The 16,404-nt window shown below is 39.2% G+C and overlaps 1 protein-coding gene across 7 annotated transcripts in view; it reads right to left on the bottom strand.

The window, feature by feature from the left end:
* Positions 1-10,539: 10,539 nt before the first annotated feature.
* Positions 10,540-16,404, bottom strand: part of NOSTRIN (nitric oxide synthase trafficking) — a 65,192-nt gene continuing 59,327 nt past the window's right edge. For 4 of the 7 annotated variants that reach the window (XM_014860479.3, XM_014860491.3, XM_044768757.2 and 1 more), the window contains 4 exons: positions 15,701-15,826; positions 14,648-14,762; positions 13,416-13,505; positions 10,540-10,758 (listed from right to left, as the gene is read on the bottom strand). In XM_014860479.3, coding sequence (XP_014715965.1) covers positions 10,622-10,758; positions 13,416-13,505; positions 14,648-14,762; positions 15,701-15,826 — 468 coding nt within the window. In that variant the 3' untranslated portion in view covers positions 10,540-10,621. The remainder of the gene's footprint in view (positions 10,759-13,415; positions 13,506-14,647; positions 14,763-15,700; positions 15,827-16,404) is intronic. The other 3 variants (XM_014860486.3, XM_070508056.1, XM_070508058.1) reach the window with 1 other exon arrangement.

The raw sequence follows: 16,404 nt of genomic DNA, 5'->3' as shown, positions 1-16,404 counted from the left end.
TCACAAAAGCACAGTGTAAGAACCAGCTTTGCTGCTGGGATCCAAAGTCAAATGTACAAAGAAAAATGCACAATCATACCAAAAAGGGCCTTAAGCCATAGAACTTGATAGAGATTTCTCAGCTGGGAATTAAATTCACTCCATAATTGGAATTGGTTAGGACTGGCCACTAGAATAATAGTTAATACTTTTTTAGTCTTTCTTATGTGCCCAGCACTGTTCTAAGCCTTTACACGTACTGCTTATTTATAGTCCCTCAGCAACCTGTGAGGTAGCTACTATCCATAACCTTGTCCTACAGGTAAAGAATCCAAGGTACAGGGTTTCAGTAACTTCCAGTCACCCAGCTGGTAAGTGTTAGAGTTGGGATGCAAACCTAGGTGGCCAGGCTGGCACCGAATCCACGAGCTTCACCTTGACTACACCTTATGGCTTTCCATGCTGTACTGCGGGGGGAGTATGAAGACAAAGTTCTTAACAAAGATTCCAAACAAACTTGAACTTCTGTAATATAATTTAGCCTTTGTGTCTCTATAGAAGTATAATGACTAAGAGGAAAAAGGTAAACTGTTTTGAAAGCAGAAGATTATGTTTTGTCTAGATCCTTAGGAAATAACTTCACTAAGATGACGAAACAGCCACAGATCTCAGGGAAACACTGAGCAGGGTACCTGGCCTTTAGAGCCCGGAGGGCTCACTGAAAACAGCCTCTGGTCATGTAGACTACAGTCATCAACCCAGGTCTTTCTGGAAACGGTTGATGGAGGGCTACTGACTTGTAAGTCTTCATCTGTTCAATCACATACAAACGTCCTAATTTTGAGGTTTACTTTGTGCCAACCTAGGAATATTCTAGAGGTGATATTATTAATGTATTAGCTTAAAACTTAAAGTTGATACATTCTGAAAATTGTACTTTGGATGATGGAAATACACACGAAAGGCAATTTGACCTATCCTATTAAACTTGCTCTTTTTATACGTTGTATTTAAGATGGTATGTTGTAAAAATGAAATAATTTGAAGCATTTAAAATCTGCCTGATATGGAAATAAAGCACAAGATACAAGATAAGAGATTTTCTTAAATGGAAAAAAAAATATGCACAAATAGTAAAACATTGAAATGGAATCTAAATGGGGTCAACTAATCAGGTCCACATTTTTTTAATAAAATGGAACAATGAGATCTCTAAATTCAACCACTATTTAAGTTAAAAAAAAACAAAGCAGCACAAAATCTGCTAAAGTATTCTACTAATAGATTTCAAGTTCTGATTTCCAGGCTAATGAGGACTAAAAAGTGTTGCTTCTCTTCCAATTCAGAGAATTCCTGAACAGAGACCATTAGTTATGTTTCAGTTTGTCTACCATGACAATAGATTGCCTATTTGGCTATCACATAGAGTAGTGTCTGGCACATAGTAGAAGCTTAGGAAATATTTCTTAATGGTAAACACATTTCTAGACTCAATAGAAAACTATTTAATGGGAAATCAAAATTATACCTTTGTGGGGCCGTCCCTGTGGCCAAGTGGTTAAATTCGCATGCTCTGCTTTGGAGGCCCAGGGTTTCACTTGTTCAGATCCTGAGTGTGGACCTAGCACCACTCATCAAGCCATGCTGAGGTGGCGTCTCACATAGCACAACCAGAGGCACTCACAACTAGAATATACGACCATGTACTGGGGGCTTTGGGAAGAAGAATAAAAAATTTTTAAAAAAAAGATTGGCAACAGTTGTTAGCTCAGGTGCCAATCTTAAAAAAAAAAAAATTACACCTTTGAAGAGGAGCTGACTTCTTCTCAGGCATGTTGCTCAAGTGTTCAGCCATTCCTAGAAAGTAAAAATGGCTCTACTGGCAATTCTTGACTTAATGACAAGCTGAAAGAGAGCAAGATTCTTTCTGAATAAAGACAAGGGCTTTTTCTAAGTAGAAAAATTGTCCACCAGCTAAGTAAGTAAACTGGAGCAATTTAATATCAGCTCCTTTCTTGGTATTGTAAATATGTGGTGGTGAAAAGTATGAACAATGTACGGTGTGGTATGACGTGAAGAATGTTTAGAGATTAGACATGTTCTCCTCTTCCCTTGGCAACTGAGAAAGCTGGAAGTAGCAGCTGGGGATAAGGTCAACAAATGGAAAAACTTCAAGGAAGAAGTTATTTTACTCAACTTAGTAGATTTATGAATTTGGAAAAGGATGCTATTTAAAATTCAAATAAATATGACCTGTATAATGGTAAATCTTGAGTACTCTAACTTGTTTTGTGAAAAATTCTGTTCAGCCATAATTCCATAATTCAGCCAGAATACCAGCATCAACATGTTTTGTGGACAAACTTGAGAATTAAGATGTGGTCCAATCTTTGCTCTACTATTAAAATTGATACACAATCTTGGGCAAGTCATTTAACCTTTTTGAGCATCAGTTATCTCATCCGGCCATACAGCACTACGTGTAGTTTCCCAAACTTGCTATTTCCCTTTTTTTGTTGATCAGGCCAAGAAAGTTTTCTTCTATTCTCAGTTAACTAAAAGTAATTACCGTGAATGTTTGTTGAATTTTATCATGTTTTTTTGCATCTACATAGATTTTCATCTTGAATCTGCTAATGTGGTAATTTATATTAATAGGCTTTTTAAAAAATATTAATCTTGCCTTCCTGGAACAGATCCAACTTAGCCATGATGTACAATCTGTTTTGTGTGTGTGAGGAAGATTGGCCCTGAGCTAACATCTGTGCCAATCTTCCTCTATTTTCTGTGGGATGCCACCACAGTGTGGCTTGATGAGCGGTGCCAGGTCTGCGCCTGGGATCCGAACCCACGAACTCTGGGCTGCTGAAGCAGAGCACTTGAACTTAACCACTACACCACCGGGTCGGCTCATGTGCATTCTTTTTTTGTTTTTGTTTTTTTTAAAATAGTGTTGGATTCGGTTTGTGAATATTTTAAATTTTTACATCTATAGCCATAAACGAGATGGCTTATAATTTTCCTTTGTGTATTAACTTTGTCTGATTTTGGCATCAAGGTTATCCTAGGTCCTAGACCCTTGAAAATAGTTGTGTGTCCCTTTCTTTCTGTTTCCTAAAAAAAGTTTGAATAAGATTATCTGTTTTTGAACTCACATATAAAACTATCTGGGACTGTGTTTTCTTTGAAGGGGAATTTTTTAAAACTACTCATTAAATTTTTTGATAGTTATTAGATTATTCAGTTATTCTACTTCTTTGTGAGTTGAATTTTGGTAATGCATATTTTTTGAGAAATTTGTCTCTCTTGCTTACCTTTTTTGCAAATTAGTAAAGTTGTTGATAGTACCTAATTTTAGCTTTTAGTTATCTTCTGCATCTGCAGTGTGTCTGCTTTTTCCTTAGAAATAACATTTATTATGCCTTTTTCTCTTCATCTCACAGAGGTTTGCTCAATTTATTAATCCTTTCAAAGCTTTGTTCAATCTTTTATTTTGTTTTATAGTTCATTAATTTCTGCTCTTTTCATTCTGTTACTTTCTTTGGGTTGATTCTGCTGTTGTTTTTGTAAATTCATAATTAAGATGCTTAGTTCATTAATTTTAGCCTTTCTCCTTTTCCCTATAGCACTTTTTTTAGCTGCTTTCCTGGAACTACAGGTTTTAACATGTAGTAACTTTCTCATTTTTTATTTCTAACATCTTCTAATTTTCACTGAGATTTCTTTGATCATGGGTTATTTGGAAGTTTGTGTGTGTACACGCACGTGTGGCCATATGCATGCAGGCACACACATGTATGTGTTCTCCAAATGCATTGGGTTTTTTTCAATTATCTTTTTTTTAATAATTTTTTTGAAGCTTCCTTTTATTTGTTCGTTTGTTTATGTGTGTCCCTTTGCCCCCTGTAGTGTACATTTGTCCCATTTGTAGGCACCCTTCTTCTTGTTTTTTTTTTTTGGTGAGGAAGATTCAGCCTGAGCTAACCTCTGTGCCGGTCTTCCTCTATTTTGTACATGGCTCACTGCCACAACATGGCTGCCGATGAGTGGTGTAGCTTCCCTGCAGGAACTGAAACCAGGCTGCCCAAGCAGAGCACACTGAACTTAAATCACTAGGCCATGGGCCTGGCCCCTTAATAATTTATGACTTACATTGTGGTGAGACAATTTCTAGAGACTTGCTTTGTGGCCTAGTACATGATCACTGTTTGTATATGTGTGTTTTCCAGTTGTCAGGGACAGCACCTTCTAATCTGCCTGTAGTACTCACCCCCTCCTCCCCTAATTACACTCAGCTCAGATGTTCCCTGACTTCCTTCATCCTGATTTATGCCCCTCCTAAATGTTCTCATAACCTTCTTGACACACCCCTATTATTAGTGTATTGCATTTGTTTCCTGGTCTGTGTCCCTTACAAAAGAGAGACTGAGGGCTCTTTGAGGAAAAGGGCTCATTGTTTTTAGGACCTAATATCTAAGTGACAGATCCATAATGTTCCAACCACTCAATATGGTACCTTCTATTCACCCTTTAAAGTCTGGTTGAAAGTCCCTACTCCAGAAAATGGTGGTGTGAGGCGGCTGGGTTATTCTGTCCCTAAAGAAAACAAATATAAAACTGAACAAATTATTAATACAACCACTTCACGGTAAGCAACAACTTGAGATGTGTTTATTCATGAAAACCTGCTACGGTATAGGGTGGATGAGAACAGTGAATTCATCGCCAACAAGTACATGGACAGATGCTCAGCATTGCTTGACGCTAGGGAAATATAAATAAGAATTACACTGAAATTAAAATACACCTGCTAAAATGGCTAAAATTTAAAAGACTGATAATATCAAGTATGGAGGAGGATATGCAGCATCTGAAATCTCATACATTGCTGGTGGAAATTCAAAATGATATAGCTACTTTGGAAAACAATTTGTACTTTTTTTTAAGTTAAATATGCATTTTACAATTCTTCTAGATATCTACCTGAGAGAAATGAGAATGTGTCACCCAAAAATTTGTTCATGAGTGTTTATAAGAACATTGTTCATTATGACCAAGAAAATAGAAACAACCCATTGGGACTGGCCCAGTGGCATAGCATTAAGTTTGTGCGCTCTGCTTCGGTAGCCCGGGATTCGCAGGTTTGGATCCCGGGCATGGACCTATGTACCGCTCATTGGGCCATACAGTGGTGGTGTCCCACATACAAAATAGAGGAAGATTGGCAACAGATGTTAGCTCAGGGCTGATCTTTCTCACCGAAAAGGAAAAAAAAGGAAACAACTCAGATGTTCATCAATTGAAGTGTGAATACATATACACCAGGGAATACTACTTAGCAGTAAAAAGGAAAGAATTCCTGATCCATGCAAAAACATGGATGAAACTCAAAAACATCATGCTAACTGAAAGAAACTATTATACAAATGATGACTATGATTCCATTCATTCAAAATCCTGGAAAAGACAAAGTCTTCAGGACGCAGATCAGTGGTGGCCTGGGGTTGTGGGTCAGGGCAGGGATTGACTGCAAAGAGGAAACTTCCAGGGGTGCTGAAAGTGTTTTAATGCTTGAATGCGATGGTCATTGCCAGACTATACATTTATCAAACTCAACAACTGTAATCAAAAGGGTAATTTTGTTGTGTGTAAATTATACCTCAAAAAAGCTTTAAAAGAAATGGAAAATAATGCCATTAAACCATAATTTTGTACATGCAAACTGTTTTACATTGTATTGCAATATATTGTTTCCATTTTTGTCTTTTCCACTAGATCATGAACTCTTTGAGTGTAGGGTTAGGTTTACTTAGTTTTTGAATCTTTATTACTTGGCCCATTATCTGGCACATAGCTCCCCATTAAAATGTTCACTGGGTAAGTGGCTGAGTAAATGCACAAATAAATGAGTGGGTGAATAGATGAGTTGGGCTATATAATCTCTGAAGTCCCTTCCTGACCCCGAGATTCTAGGTGTCTATCCTTTACATACTGTGGCTATTCATTAATCAGTTTAAAAGAAAAATTCAGTATGATCTGAAAAAAAAATTGGAGTGAAGTTAAATTCCAAAGCATAAAATTCAGACATGAACCTCAATACAATCCTATGGTTTATTTCAGCAAGTTCAGCTTATCTAGTGTGGTTAAAAATGTTCTGATTAATCAAATATTCTGATAAGTATATTAGGACACCATCAAGCCTTATAGAAGTGGAGGAATACCAATTAATGTAGGAGAGAGTGAAGATCATAACATTTTGGCCTACAAGTGTAGAGCTCAATATTTCAGGACTTATACTGTACAATAAAATTTACTTTACCTATTATATACTTTTAATACACCTTTAGGTGGGGCATATTTTCTCTAGTTCGATCCATTGCCACTGTCTCCTAAAGTGTGACATTCGACCCATTTCATTTATTCATTTTACCTCCCTGGCCTCTAAAGTTATTTGTAGTTGCTTCTCCTGCTCAAAAGATTAGACTCAGGGAGCCAAATGGGGAAGAGCATTGGTTGTATTAACGGTAAATCAGAAATGGGGAACAGAGTTTAGATTCTAGGTAAACAGGTGCTTTCTTCTTCCTCTCTCCTAAATTGTAGATAATATGTTTCTTCGTCTGACCAGCTGGAGTAGAGAAGGTAGACCCAGCTGGGTAGCGTGGAGCCTAACTGAGCAGGACTAGTCTACCATGTCTGAACAGGATGGTCAGAGAATGGAGAAGGTGGAAAAGAAGGGATCGAATGGGAGGATGGGAGCTGAGGGGTCGAATAAGCAGTAGAGAGGAATGGACTGAAGTGGGGAGAGCTGTTTGCTTCTCATTCTCAAGTGTCAAGATATGGCGCATACCATGCGTTCTTTTGTCAGGGAGATTATCAAGTAAGTGGCTCAGAAAGAGAAGAAAGGTTCTTTTTGGAGAGAGTGTAATGAAGGCCAAAGTATTCCTTCTTCCCTGGGCCAAGGAAGAGCTTGAAAAAGAAAAAGAAAAGGGACCGCTAGCTAGAGCAGCCCCACAAGGGAGAAAGACTTCTCCAGCGAGGTCCCCAACACTACTCATCTTTAAAAACTTACTGGATCAAAAGGAAGGATGTTCCTTTTTTAGAGTTGGCTCCCTGGGTGTATAGTTTTTCTCCAACAGTGTGCTCTTTTCCCAGTGTGTCTGATGTAGTTTAGACAACATTCTCAGGATTCATTGAAGTAAGCTGGTGGTTCTCAACAGGCAACTTGCATTAGAATCACCCAGAGTGCTTGTTGAACCACAGATGGCTAGGTCTCTGACTGAGTGTAAAGTGGGGGCTGATAATTTTCATTTCTAACATAGTACTAGTTTATATCGGTGCTGCTGGTCCAGGTACCACACTTGGAAAAATCCCTGGAGTAAGTACCTACCATTTGCCCCAGGGTGAGGAAAACTCAACTTACAAGCCAGTTGAAACTAAGATCAGTAACATCTTTGCCACCTCATATACCTGGCTAGCCTGGCCCCAGTCCCTTCTGGACACTCCCTGGTATGATTCCCTTCATTGTCCCTAGATCTCTGTCATTAGTCCTGAGCCTCAGAACCAAGGTCTTTGTCCAGCCAGTTCAGTCTGCTTTCACTCCTGGGTTTGGCTTCTCCTATCCCATAGTTCCTTTGAGAAAGAGATTTTCACTCTAATTCTGTGCAAGTCTATTTACTCCTACCTCAGGTTAAAGCTATTTTCCTCCACATTCCTGTGACGCCGATCAGGTTAGTATCCACTGGGATCTCTCCCTTAGGCGTTCCCAGGCCGCAGGCATCCGCACGTCCACATAGTTTCCCTGAGCTGAGCTCCCATCTGCATAAGCACAGCCTGGATTCTCTAGCTTGCTGGTTTCTTACTCCTGTCCCTGTGACTGCCCTGCGGGAGGCGGGGACCCAGCCCCTCCGCTGTGGATCACAGCATGCAGGAATCTCTGACACTTTCATGTAGCTGCATACTCTCTACAAAATGTTCCTGATCTTCTCTGCCATGTCCCTACCTTCTGGTCCAGGTCCTAGTCTCACCTTCTCATGCCCCCCACACCCACTGCCCCCGTCTTCCCTGGGTCACACACTCTTTCTACGTAACATTGCAAGGATAACAGGACATGTTGTTAGTTTGATTATAATGCACTTCTCTTGCTCTGAATCAGCCTGATTTCCCCCCAAGGCCATCGCATCTTTGGGAGAGGAGGATTTTTTCTTGGAGGGAGAAACAAAGGTAATCTATGCTCAAATTACTAATCAGTTAAAGCTTTATCATACGGTACAATAAAATTTACTTTACCCCAAACTGAATATTATGTTATTTTTTGATGGATCTTAATATTCACTATGAATATTAACTATTATGGGTAATTGAAAAGGCTAAAAAATGAAATTAATAGATCTTTGTGGTTGATAGTGTGATGATACATCATCTTTTAGTCTACTAGACAGGAGATAAGTAGAATAATGCCTTCTGATGTTTTTGGTGAAAGTCTGGCTCTACTGCCTATATTTCAGGTTGTTAGTGTTGCTAAAACAGTTAGTGTTGCTTCCTGATGTGTGAAACTGCTTAGTGAAATATAATTATGAAAGCCCAATTAAGAGTTTAAAAGTATTAATATTAAAAGTTATTCTATATGGAAGACTTTGGGACATCATTAATCTTCACAATATGCACTTAATTTTTACTTAAATCTAAAGAGCACCATTCCCATCTGTCCCAGCAGAAAATTCTTGCCCTACTACCAAGATATTCAACAAGTCTGTTATACCCAATTATATTTGTCTTTTATCTAGTTTAATGGTCGTATTTCTTTGAAGTTTAAAATTATATATCAGAGATGCAAAAAGAATTTGCAGCAACATTCCAAAACAAGAAGACCATTTATGTTTTCAGTTTTAAAACTGATTTATGAAGAAAGAGGCAGTGCCTTTCTTTGATAATTACTTCCAAAGAGTTTCAGGTCCTACCACTATTATCATCACTTTCTCTGTATAAATGATCCAGTGTAGGCTGCAGTCAATTGCTACACCATTTTTTATCCATCAAGGCTTAATGGAAAGAAGTAAGATGGAAAGGAAACATAAATTTGAAATCTCTGTTCATGGTCTAATGGCCTCTTATTCAGCCAACTTTCTACATGCAGAAAGGCTTTGTTAATACACCATTAAGGATGACATTAAAACTTCTGATCTGTTCTTCTAGGCTGTAAGGTATGCCTCCCATAACAAATTTTACTTGAGTTCCTTCAGGTCTGACAGCTTTATCTATAATATCTCTATGTGCTAGTTATATCCTGCTATAGGAGTGTAATGGTACAAAGTATAAAAAATACATGTACGTCGGTTTGAAAATTTCCTGGTTGAAAGTATAAAATTTGACAAATTAAAAAAAAAAAGGAGTTAGGGAACAGGAGAGTAAGGGAATGGATTTTAATTACTCCTTTAATGCCAGACTCTCTATTTGGCCCCAAAGTAAACATGCCCAGATGTTTCTGTCAACATCCTGACCTTCCATTCAATGGAGTGAGTGATCTCCAGGCTACCTTAGGCCATTTTCTGAAAGATGTTGCTGACCACTTTTGTCCATTCTAAAATGTTCCCCTTGGGAAGAGTTTGGGGACTACCTTCTCTCATTCCCAAACTTTTCCCATTACAGGGCATTTGAGGAAGCAGTATAAATCTTCCTCTCTGTAAATATTCCATTTTGATAGTGAATGTTGGTTTCTAGAACTTTCCATCCAAACTAGAGACTCATTAGCATTTAAAGGTCATTTTACTAGGAAGCTGCTTAGGGTATTCCTTTCCTAATGACCTAGTCAGGAAGTGCAGAATTCTTTGTTTCTGAATTAGTATATGAAGTTTCCAAACGAGCAAGGAGGTAGGAAATTTCAGGCACTATCTCCTTCCTAACCCTTTCCTACCCACCTTGCTCTCATTCTCAGATCCCCAGCCATCTCCAGCTCATACTCAGACTCACTCTAAGAGCAATTCTGGTTGCAGGCAGAGGGTATATAAAAAGCCACTGCCTCAGACGGTCGTTGGCTCAGCATGGAACTCCATTCTACCCTGCTCCTCTGCCCTGGTATCTGTCTCTTATCTACCACCTTCTCTTCTGATCACGTGGGATCGTGGCCGCATCTCCTGATCCTTTATTCTACCATCTCCTAACCTGAGTCTGTCTTGCCTGCCTGTCTCTGCTGAGCTCTTCTTCTTGAACTTAACCTGTGTTTGGCCTCATTTCTAGGGCCCTGCTTGACCCCTCGCAGGCCTGCTGTGGCCTGTTGCCACCCAAGTCAGAGGAAAGGATCACCTAAGTCTTAATCTCTCTTGTGCTGCTGGAAAACTATGTGACTTCAGGAAAATGGCTTAAGCTGCTGTGGAATCAGTCTCTCTCTGTGTGACACAGGGGCTGGATTGGGTCACCTCTAGGGTCTCTCAGAATCAAAAACTCCAGGGGTTGCAGAGCCTCTTCCCCACCTCCCATATTTTGACTCTGTTTCAAGGAAATAACCAAGGATGCAGAGTTCTGCGACATGCAGGTGGGACTCCATCACCCATTTAAAAGATAAACTTGCAGAGACCGCAGCATTCATCTTTATTTGCACATTGTATGGTTTACAGAGGGTGTAAGGTGGTGCTTTCAGAAGCCTGTTTCATGCCTGAGAAGCCGCGTTACCAGCATTTGAAGGGAGCTCCTCCACATAAGCAGCAGGAAAATGGCCTTTTTTTCCATTTAAAGATCCAAACCACCATCCTTCTTCTTTTTTCTTGTATATAGTCACAATGTCACCTGTGAAAACACACATTCAGTTAGACAAATGAGTCTCTGCAGTTTGAGCACAGGCCTGAGCCTGCTTGGTAAGACAGTTTTAAGGAGATTCTGTGTTCAGATTTACTTGGTAGCATTGTCTGCACATGATCCAGATGAAGTAAAATTTACCGAACGCTTCTGTATGAAGCAGGCGTAAGGCAGAGAATGCTAAAAAGAGTAAAATAATGGACAACCGAGTTATGCCATAAAATAGTTTTATTGAAAACAGAATTATGTTGGATCATATGCCCTTCTTGTGCCACCTGGCTCATTTTGGATATAGCTGATGGGTCGTCACCAAACTCTTTCTTGGTGTCTGTGCTTTAAGAGTTTCACATGTTGGTGGCCATGATAATTTGGTATGTTGACTACTTTGAGTACATCTTGGCTATGAGACTTTTCTTTAGATCAAGACAGCTTCTCTCCATGACACATGCCAGCTTCTAGTCCAAAGTTCCAACTCACTTTTGCACAGAAATATAACTCCCCATTCAACAAATTAGATAACTTTAATAAAATATCAATGTGAGGACAACACCCCCCCTTTTTTTGGGTGAGGAAGATTGGCCCTGAACTAACATCTATTGCCAATCTTCCTCTTTTTGCTTGAGGAAGATTGGCCCTGAGCTAATATCTGTGCCAATGTTCCTTTATTTTTCATATGTGGGACACCACCACAGCATGGCTTGATGAGCAGTATGTGGGTCCGTGCCCAGGATCTGAACCCTTGAACCTCAGGCCACTGCAGCAGAGCATGCGAACATAACCACTACACCACTGGGCTGGCCCCAAGACAATACTTTTCTAAAGCAATGATTCCAATAACTAGAATGCCTAAGAAACACCAGGCTCTTCTCCAATTCTCTATTTTTTTAAAATACTATTCTGATATTAATAACCCTGAAGCTTAACTTGGTGTCCCACATCCTCTGGCTAAGCCCCTCTCTGTGTAAGAGTCCTTTCTCTCTGGCTGCTCCCCGCACATCAAAGTGGAGACATGTGCTTCCTTGGGGATCCATGAGCTACTTTGCCTTTAGCATCATTTCTGAGGTAATTTTTCAGTCTTTCTTTCTTTCTTTCTTTTCCCCAGTAATTTTCTTTCTAAGGCAAAGGGGACTGTTAAACTCCCTTCCATCTCTGCTAGTCAGAGATCACTGTTTCTTCGTGTAGGAGATCATTCTCAGTCTCAGACCTCCCTCTACGGAGTTCTCTCAGGTCAGTAGATTGACACAATTTACTGACAGGAATTCAAACAAATAATTTAAAACCTTATTGCCAGCTTCCCTAGGTCTCCAGGGTCTCATTTCATCTGAAGAAAGCACTTAGGTTATAAAGTGTAAGTAGGCTTTCAACCAGCAGAGAACTGAAAACAAAAAAGATGCTTGATTTATTGGGTGACTATGTAACTCAAACTCAGCACCCTGGGTCCTAGGTGGCATCTGGGAAATGTGTTTTTTATTCATATGGAAAGTGGGAATACAGCATTTCATTTACCCACTTACTGCCATAGGATCCCTTAGGATGACATGAGTAACGAGGTGACTTCTACAACACTGAAAGCCTTCAAATGAAGGCAACATTGATTTAAGATGAATGCAGGAGAGGATCTGTTTTCTATTTCCTTTTTTCTTGTCTTTACTAATTTCTGAACTGGAAGGAAAAGTAATTGCCTGGAGAAATCTAGCTGGCAAACTGAAAGGAGGTACCCACTAACCAGTAGCAAATACGTGGCGTCCGTGTTGTTTGGCTGCAAAATGCATCTTGACTTTCTGTTGGCCCTGAGCACCACGTGCCGGTCACGGATAACAAGCTATTTCCTAAGACACAACTCTTTCTCACCAACCTTTTCATTTCCAGATCTCCGCCTTAGCTTTAACCTCCAACTGTGGTTGCTAACTGGACACACAAAAAAAGTTGAGGCTGGTGACGTTTTCTTATTCAACACTGTTGAGGCCACATAACCCATTACATAATACCTTTTCATGTTAAACAAAAATCTCTGACACAAAGAAGAGGCTCTGATTCTGTAGAATGGTCATAAAACACTTTTCTGAGAAATAATTGGGAGAAACATTAAGCTGGGAGCCCCCTGACCTGGGCTGTAGAACTCGCTCTTATGCTAAGCCATGAGAGGAATTCGCTTCCCATTCCTGTGTGTTTAGCTTTCTGAAAAAGAAAAAGATGGGGCCTCATCTCTAATGACTTTCCATTACTGACCTTCTACCCTAGTATAACGCTGCGAGTAAGAGCATGACGGAGTTTCCGAGTTCAAAGCTTGTGCTGCCGCTGCCTGCGACTTTAGCCAAAGCACTTCTATGCCTCAGTTTCCTCAGCAATAAAATGGGAATATATAACAATATCTGCTTCAAAGGGTTCTTATGAATATTAAATTGGACAGTGTGCTTGCAACAATGCCTGGCACACAATAAACGCTGATTTAAATGTTAGCTATTATTATTATACGAGCTTTAATTTTTGATGTGCTTTATGTTCATCTTCTAAGAAGGGTGATTACGAAGCTGAACTGATTAGACATGGCAGGAACTTTTAAGGCTGCCATAGTAAGATAGGAGTTTTATTCAAGTTAAGGCTTCCAACATGGCAAAGCAATTAAACTATTTGAGAATGATTCTTACCTTTTTCCAAATTCAATTCATCATCCTGCCTGGCTTGAAAAGAATATAAGGCCTTGCAGAGACCATTGCCGAGCTGGGCTGCACCGGAGGCTGAAAGTTGGATGAAGTTGTAATTACTAGTGTGGTGTCAGTAGGCACAATGAATGTGATCAGAAGCTCTTTAGTTATTTAACAGTGTGGTTCAGAATTTGAATATATTGACGTCTTCTCAAAGGAAAGTTTATAATTTTATGTAATCGATTCCATAACCATTCCTTGATTCAATAACCATTTATGATGTACCTGTGATGTGTATGGACTGTGTATATTATATAACCAAAAACCATACTATAATATAGAAAATAATAAGTATGCAGAAAAAAGTTATTGTAGTAAAGTTATTCTCTTGTAGTAATAATAACAAAGACAATAACTTAAAATTGTTTCCCACATGAGTTTAGTCCACACCAGTTAGCTAATATCTGTGGCAGCTGTATGCACGTTTTAGGAGACATACATCGGTTTTGCCATTTAGGTATAGATAGTGGACACTCGGAGCATGTGCTTCTTACCATCAACCTTAGGTATTTACGGAACTGTTTTTCAAACAATGCAATGGTAAACCTTTAATATACCATCTGACCATAATGTTCTGAGCTTTACTGAAACCCTTTTTTGCCAATTTCTAGTCAAGAAACTAGAGAATCAAGGTTCTGGTGACCATAGTTGAACAGTGAGGGACGATGACGTGTGCGTGTGTGCGTGTGTGTGTGTGTGTTGAAAGGTGAAGGGCAGTGGGGTGGATGGACAAATGACTAAAGTCAGACAGCTGGATAAAGGCGTTGGGTAGGCCTTGGGGTCACTGTGTTTTTCTCTCGGAGAGGACGGGATTTCCATGGAAGTTTGGAGAAGGTTGTAGAGACAGAGCTGCAGAGCTTTTCACGATGGTTTAGGGGTGACTGTAGGGGCAGCAAATTACAGTCTGTCTGAACAACGTGGGTATCAGTCACCTGAGGCAACTTTTCATACTGTAAAATTCTTTTCCCCTCCCACCACTCTTCTTGACTCCTCCCTGCCTTTTGGATTACATTTGCACAGAAAGCCACAAATTCTAACAGATTAATCAGTTCTAATGGAAATGTAAATTTCTCTGAGCCAATATATGTCAATGTGGCTCTAAAAATAAAACGTGAATGTAGCCATGTGCTTTACCGAAAGGACCCAGCCCAAAATTATTCTGGGCGTGGGATTACCTGTAGATGAAGAACTTGGAATTCTCTGCCCGTCAGAAGACGCCCTGCTCACGACATTCCCTAATCTCTTCATCAGAAAAGGCCGAGATATTTTTACATAACTATGTGTCTGCTGCTGTTCAAATAGTTAAAAAAAAAAAGTCATTTTAACAACACTGTCATCAAAAGTATTTATGAAAAGTGATTCTGCTGCAGCTATTTTCCTCAGGAACTTGTTTTTTAACTTTTTGGGGGAGGATATAAATAAATTATTCAACATATTTCTACATCCTACTCTAGAGCTTTCTTGCTTCTGAAGCTGTAATATTTTCAGAATTAGAAAATTACCATATTTTATAGCCTGTGTTTGCAATTCTGACCTGCACCTCAAGGTCAAATAATAACATTTTCAACACTATTTCTACAAATTCAACTTTAATTGGCTTTAATGCAAGTGAAATTATCATGATTTTGTCTAAATGATTGAGATCGTTTTAGAACTCTTGAGTTTCTTAGAAAGAAAACTGTCCCTTCATCGCAAGATGGTTATAGCTCCCCCTTCTGATAGGAAATGGAAAACAGCTACAAGCAATAGCTACCCAGTATATTCACATGCTCACCATCAATTCCTAAAGAGTGTAACCCTGGGAAAATACGTGTGTGTGAATTTTAAAAATTGTACTCATGCATTACCTACATTATATACTGTGTTAAATGGATGAGAGTAACGCATGTCACAAAATCTTACAATTTAGGTCTGTATGAATACTAAAATTTTGATTTAATACAAATTTCATGTTCAAAGGATAAAGTCAAAGTATGAAGAGGAAGAAGAAAGAATCTAAAGTGTTTTTAACTTATATTAACTTAGTCTACAAAGAAATATTCATTTGTATTTAGCTCTTGTTACTGTGCTTAAAAGGAAAAAAATAAATTTATCTTAAAATTCTGCAAGTGGGATTTGGGACACATGGCACATACAATTCATAACAGCTTTTTTGCCCTGATGCTCTGTAAGCCATTCCACCCAGCAAGCCAAGTCAAGAAATTACAATCAATCTCTTAAAATTTTACCTTTTCTTTCCACTTGAAGATGGAGTTACCACAGGGATGGCTGGGTTGAGGTCTTTTCTCAAGTTCTGCTAACACTGACGACAGTTTATAGGAGTTTGCTTGCAAAAGGTCTAGTTTCAAATTTGTCTGTGGATACATCATTTGGCCATGTGAGTAAATTTCTAGAAAATGAGGCACAACTGGGTGGGTAAAGGGATATACTAGGATAACTTCCAAAATGACAAAGAGGTCTAGAAAAGTACACATTCAACTCCTGTGCAGATATGCACGGAAAATGCTGGAGAGAGAAAAAAATGAACCATTTAAGCAGTCTAGAGGAAAGCCTTAGTTGTTGAGTAAGTCTTATTCTGGGCTCTTGTAAACAGGGTAAGCCGGGAACCTTGACAGATACATTACTCAGGTACATTGTGGCAATGAATAGCTTTACTCAGTTTTCTGCTGAGGAATGAGAAAGGGAATAACAAGTGTTGATTGCAGAAGGTGACTTTTGGAGGGCCGTGCAGAAAGGCAATTGAGCCCTAGGCGCTCAACATTGTGAACAGAACTGACCTTATATCAACAGAATCAAACTAAAGTGATATGAAGTGAGGTTTTTGTTGTTGTTGTTGTTGTTGTTGATGTTATGGTTTTTCTTGAAGAGGCAAGGTCTTATATTACCTAGAAAGTTTGCAGTAGCACTTCTGGAAACTGGAAACAATATTCTG

This window comes from Equus asinus, chromosome 4 (genome assembly GCF_041296235.1).
Source record: "Equus asinus isolate D_3611 breed Donkey chromosome 4, EquAss-T2T_v2, whole genome shotgun sequence".
Lineage (NCBI taxonomy): Eukaryota > Metazoa > Chordata > Mammalia > Perissodactyla > Equidae > Equus > Equus asinus.
Note: the sequence above shows the minus strand (reverse complement) of the source record. Positions and strands in the feature narration are given on the sequence as shown.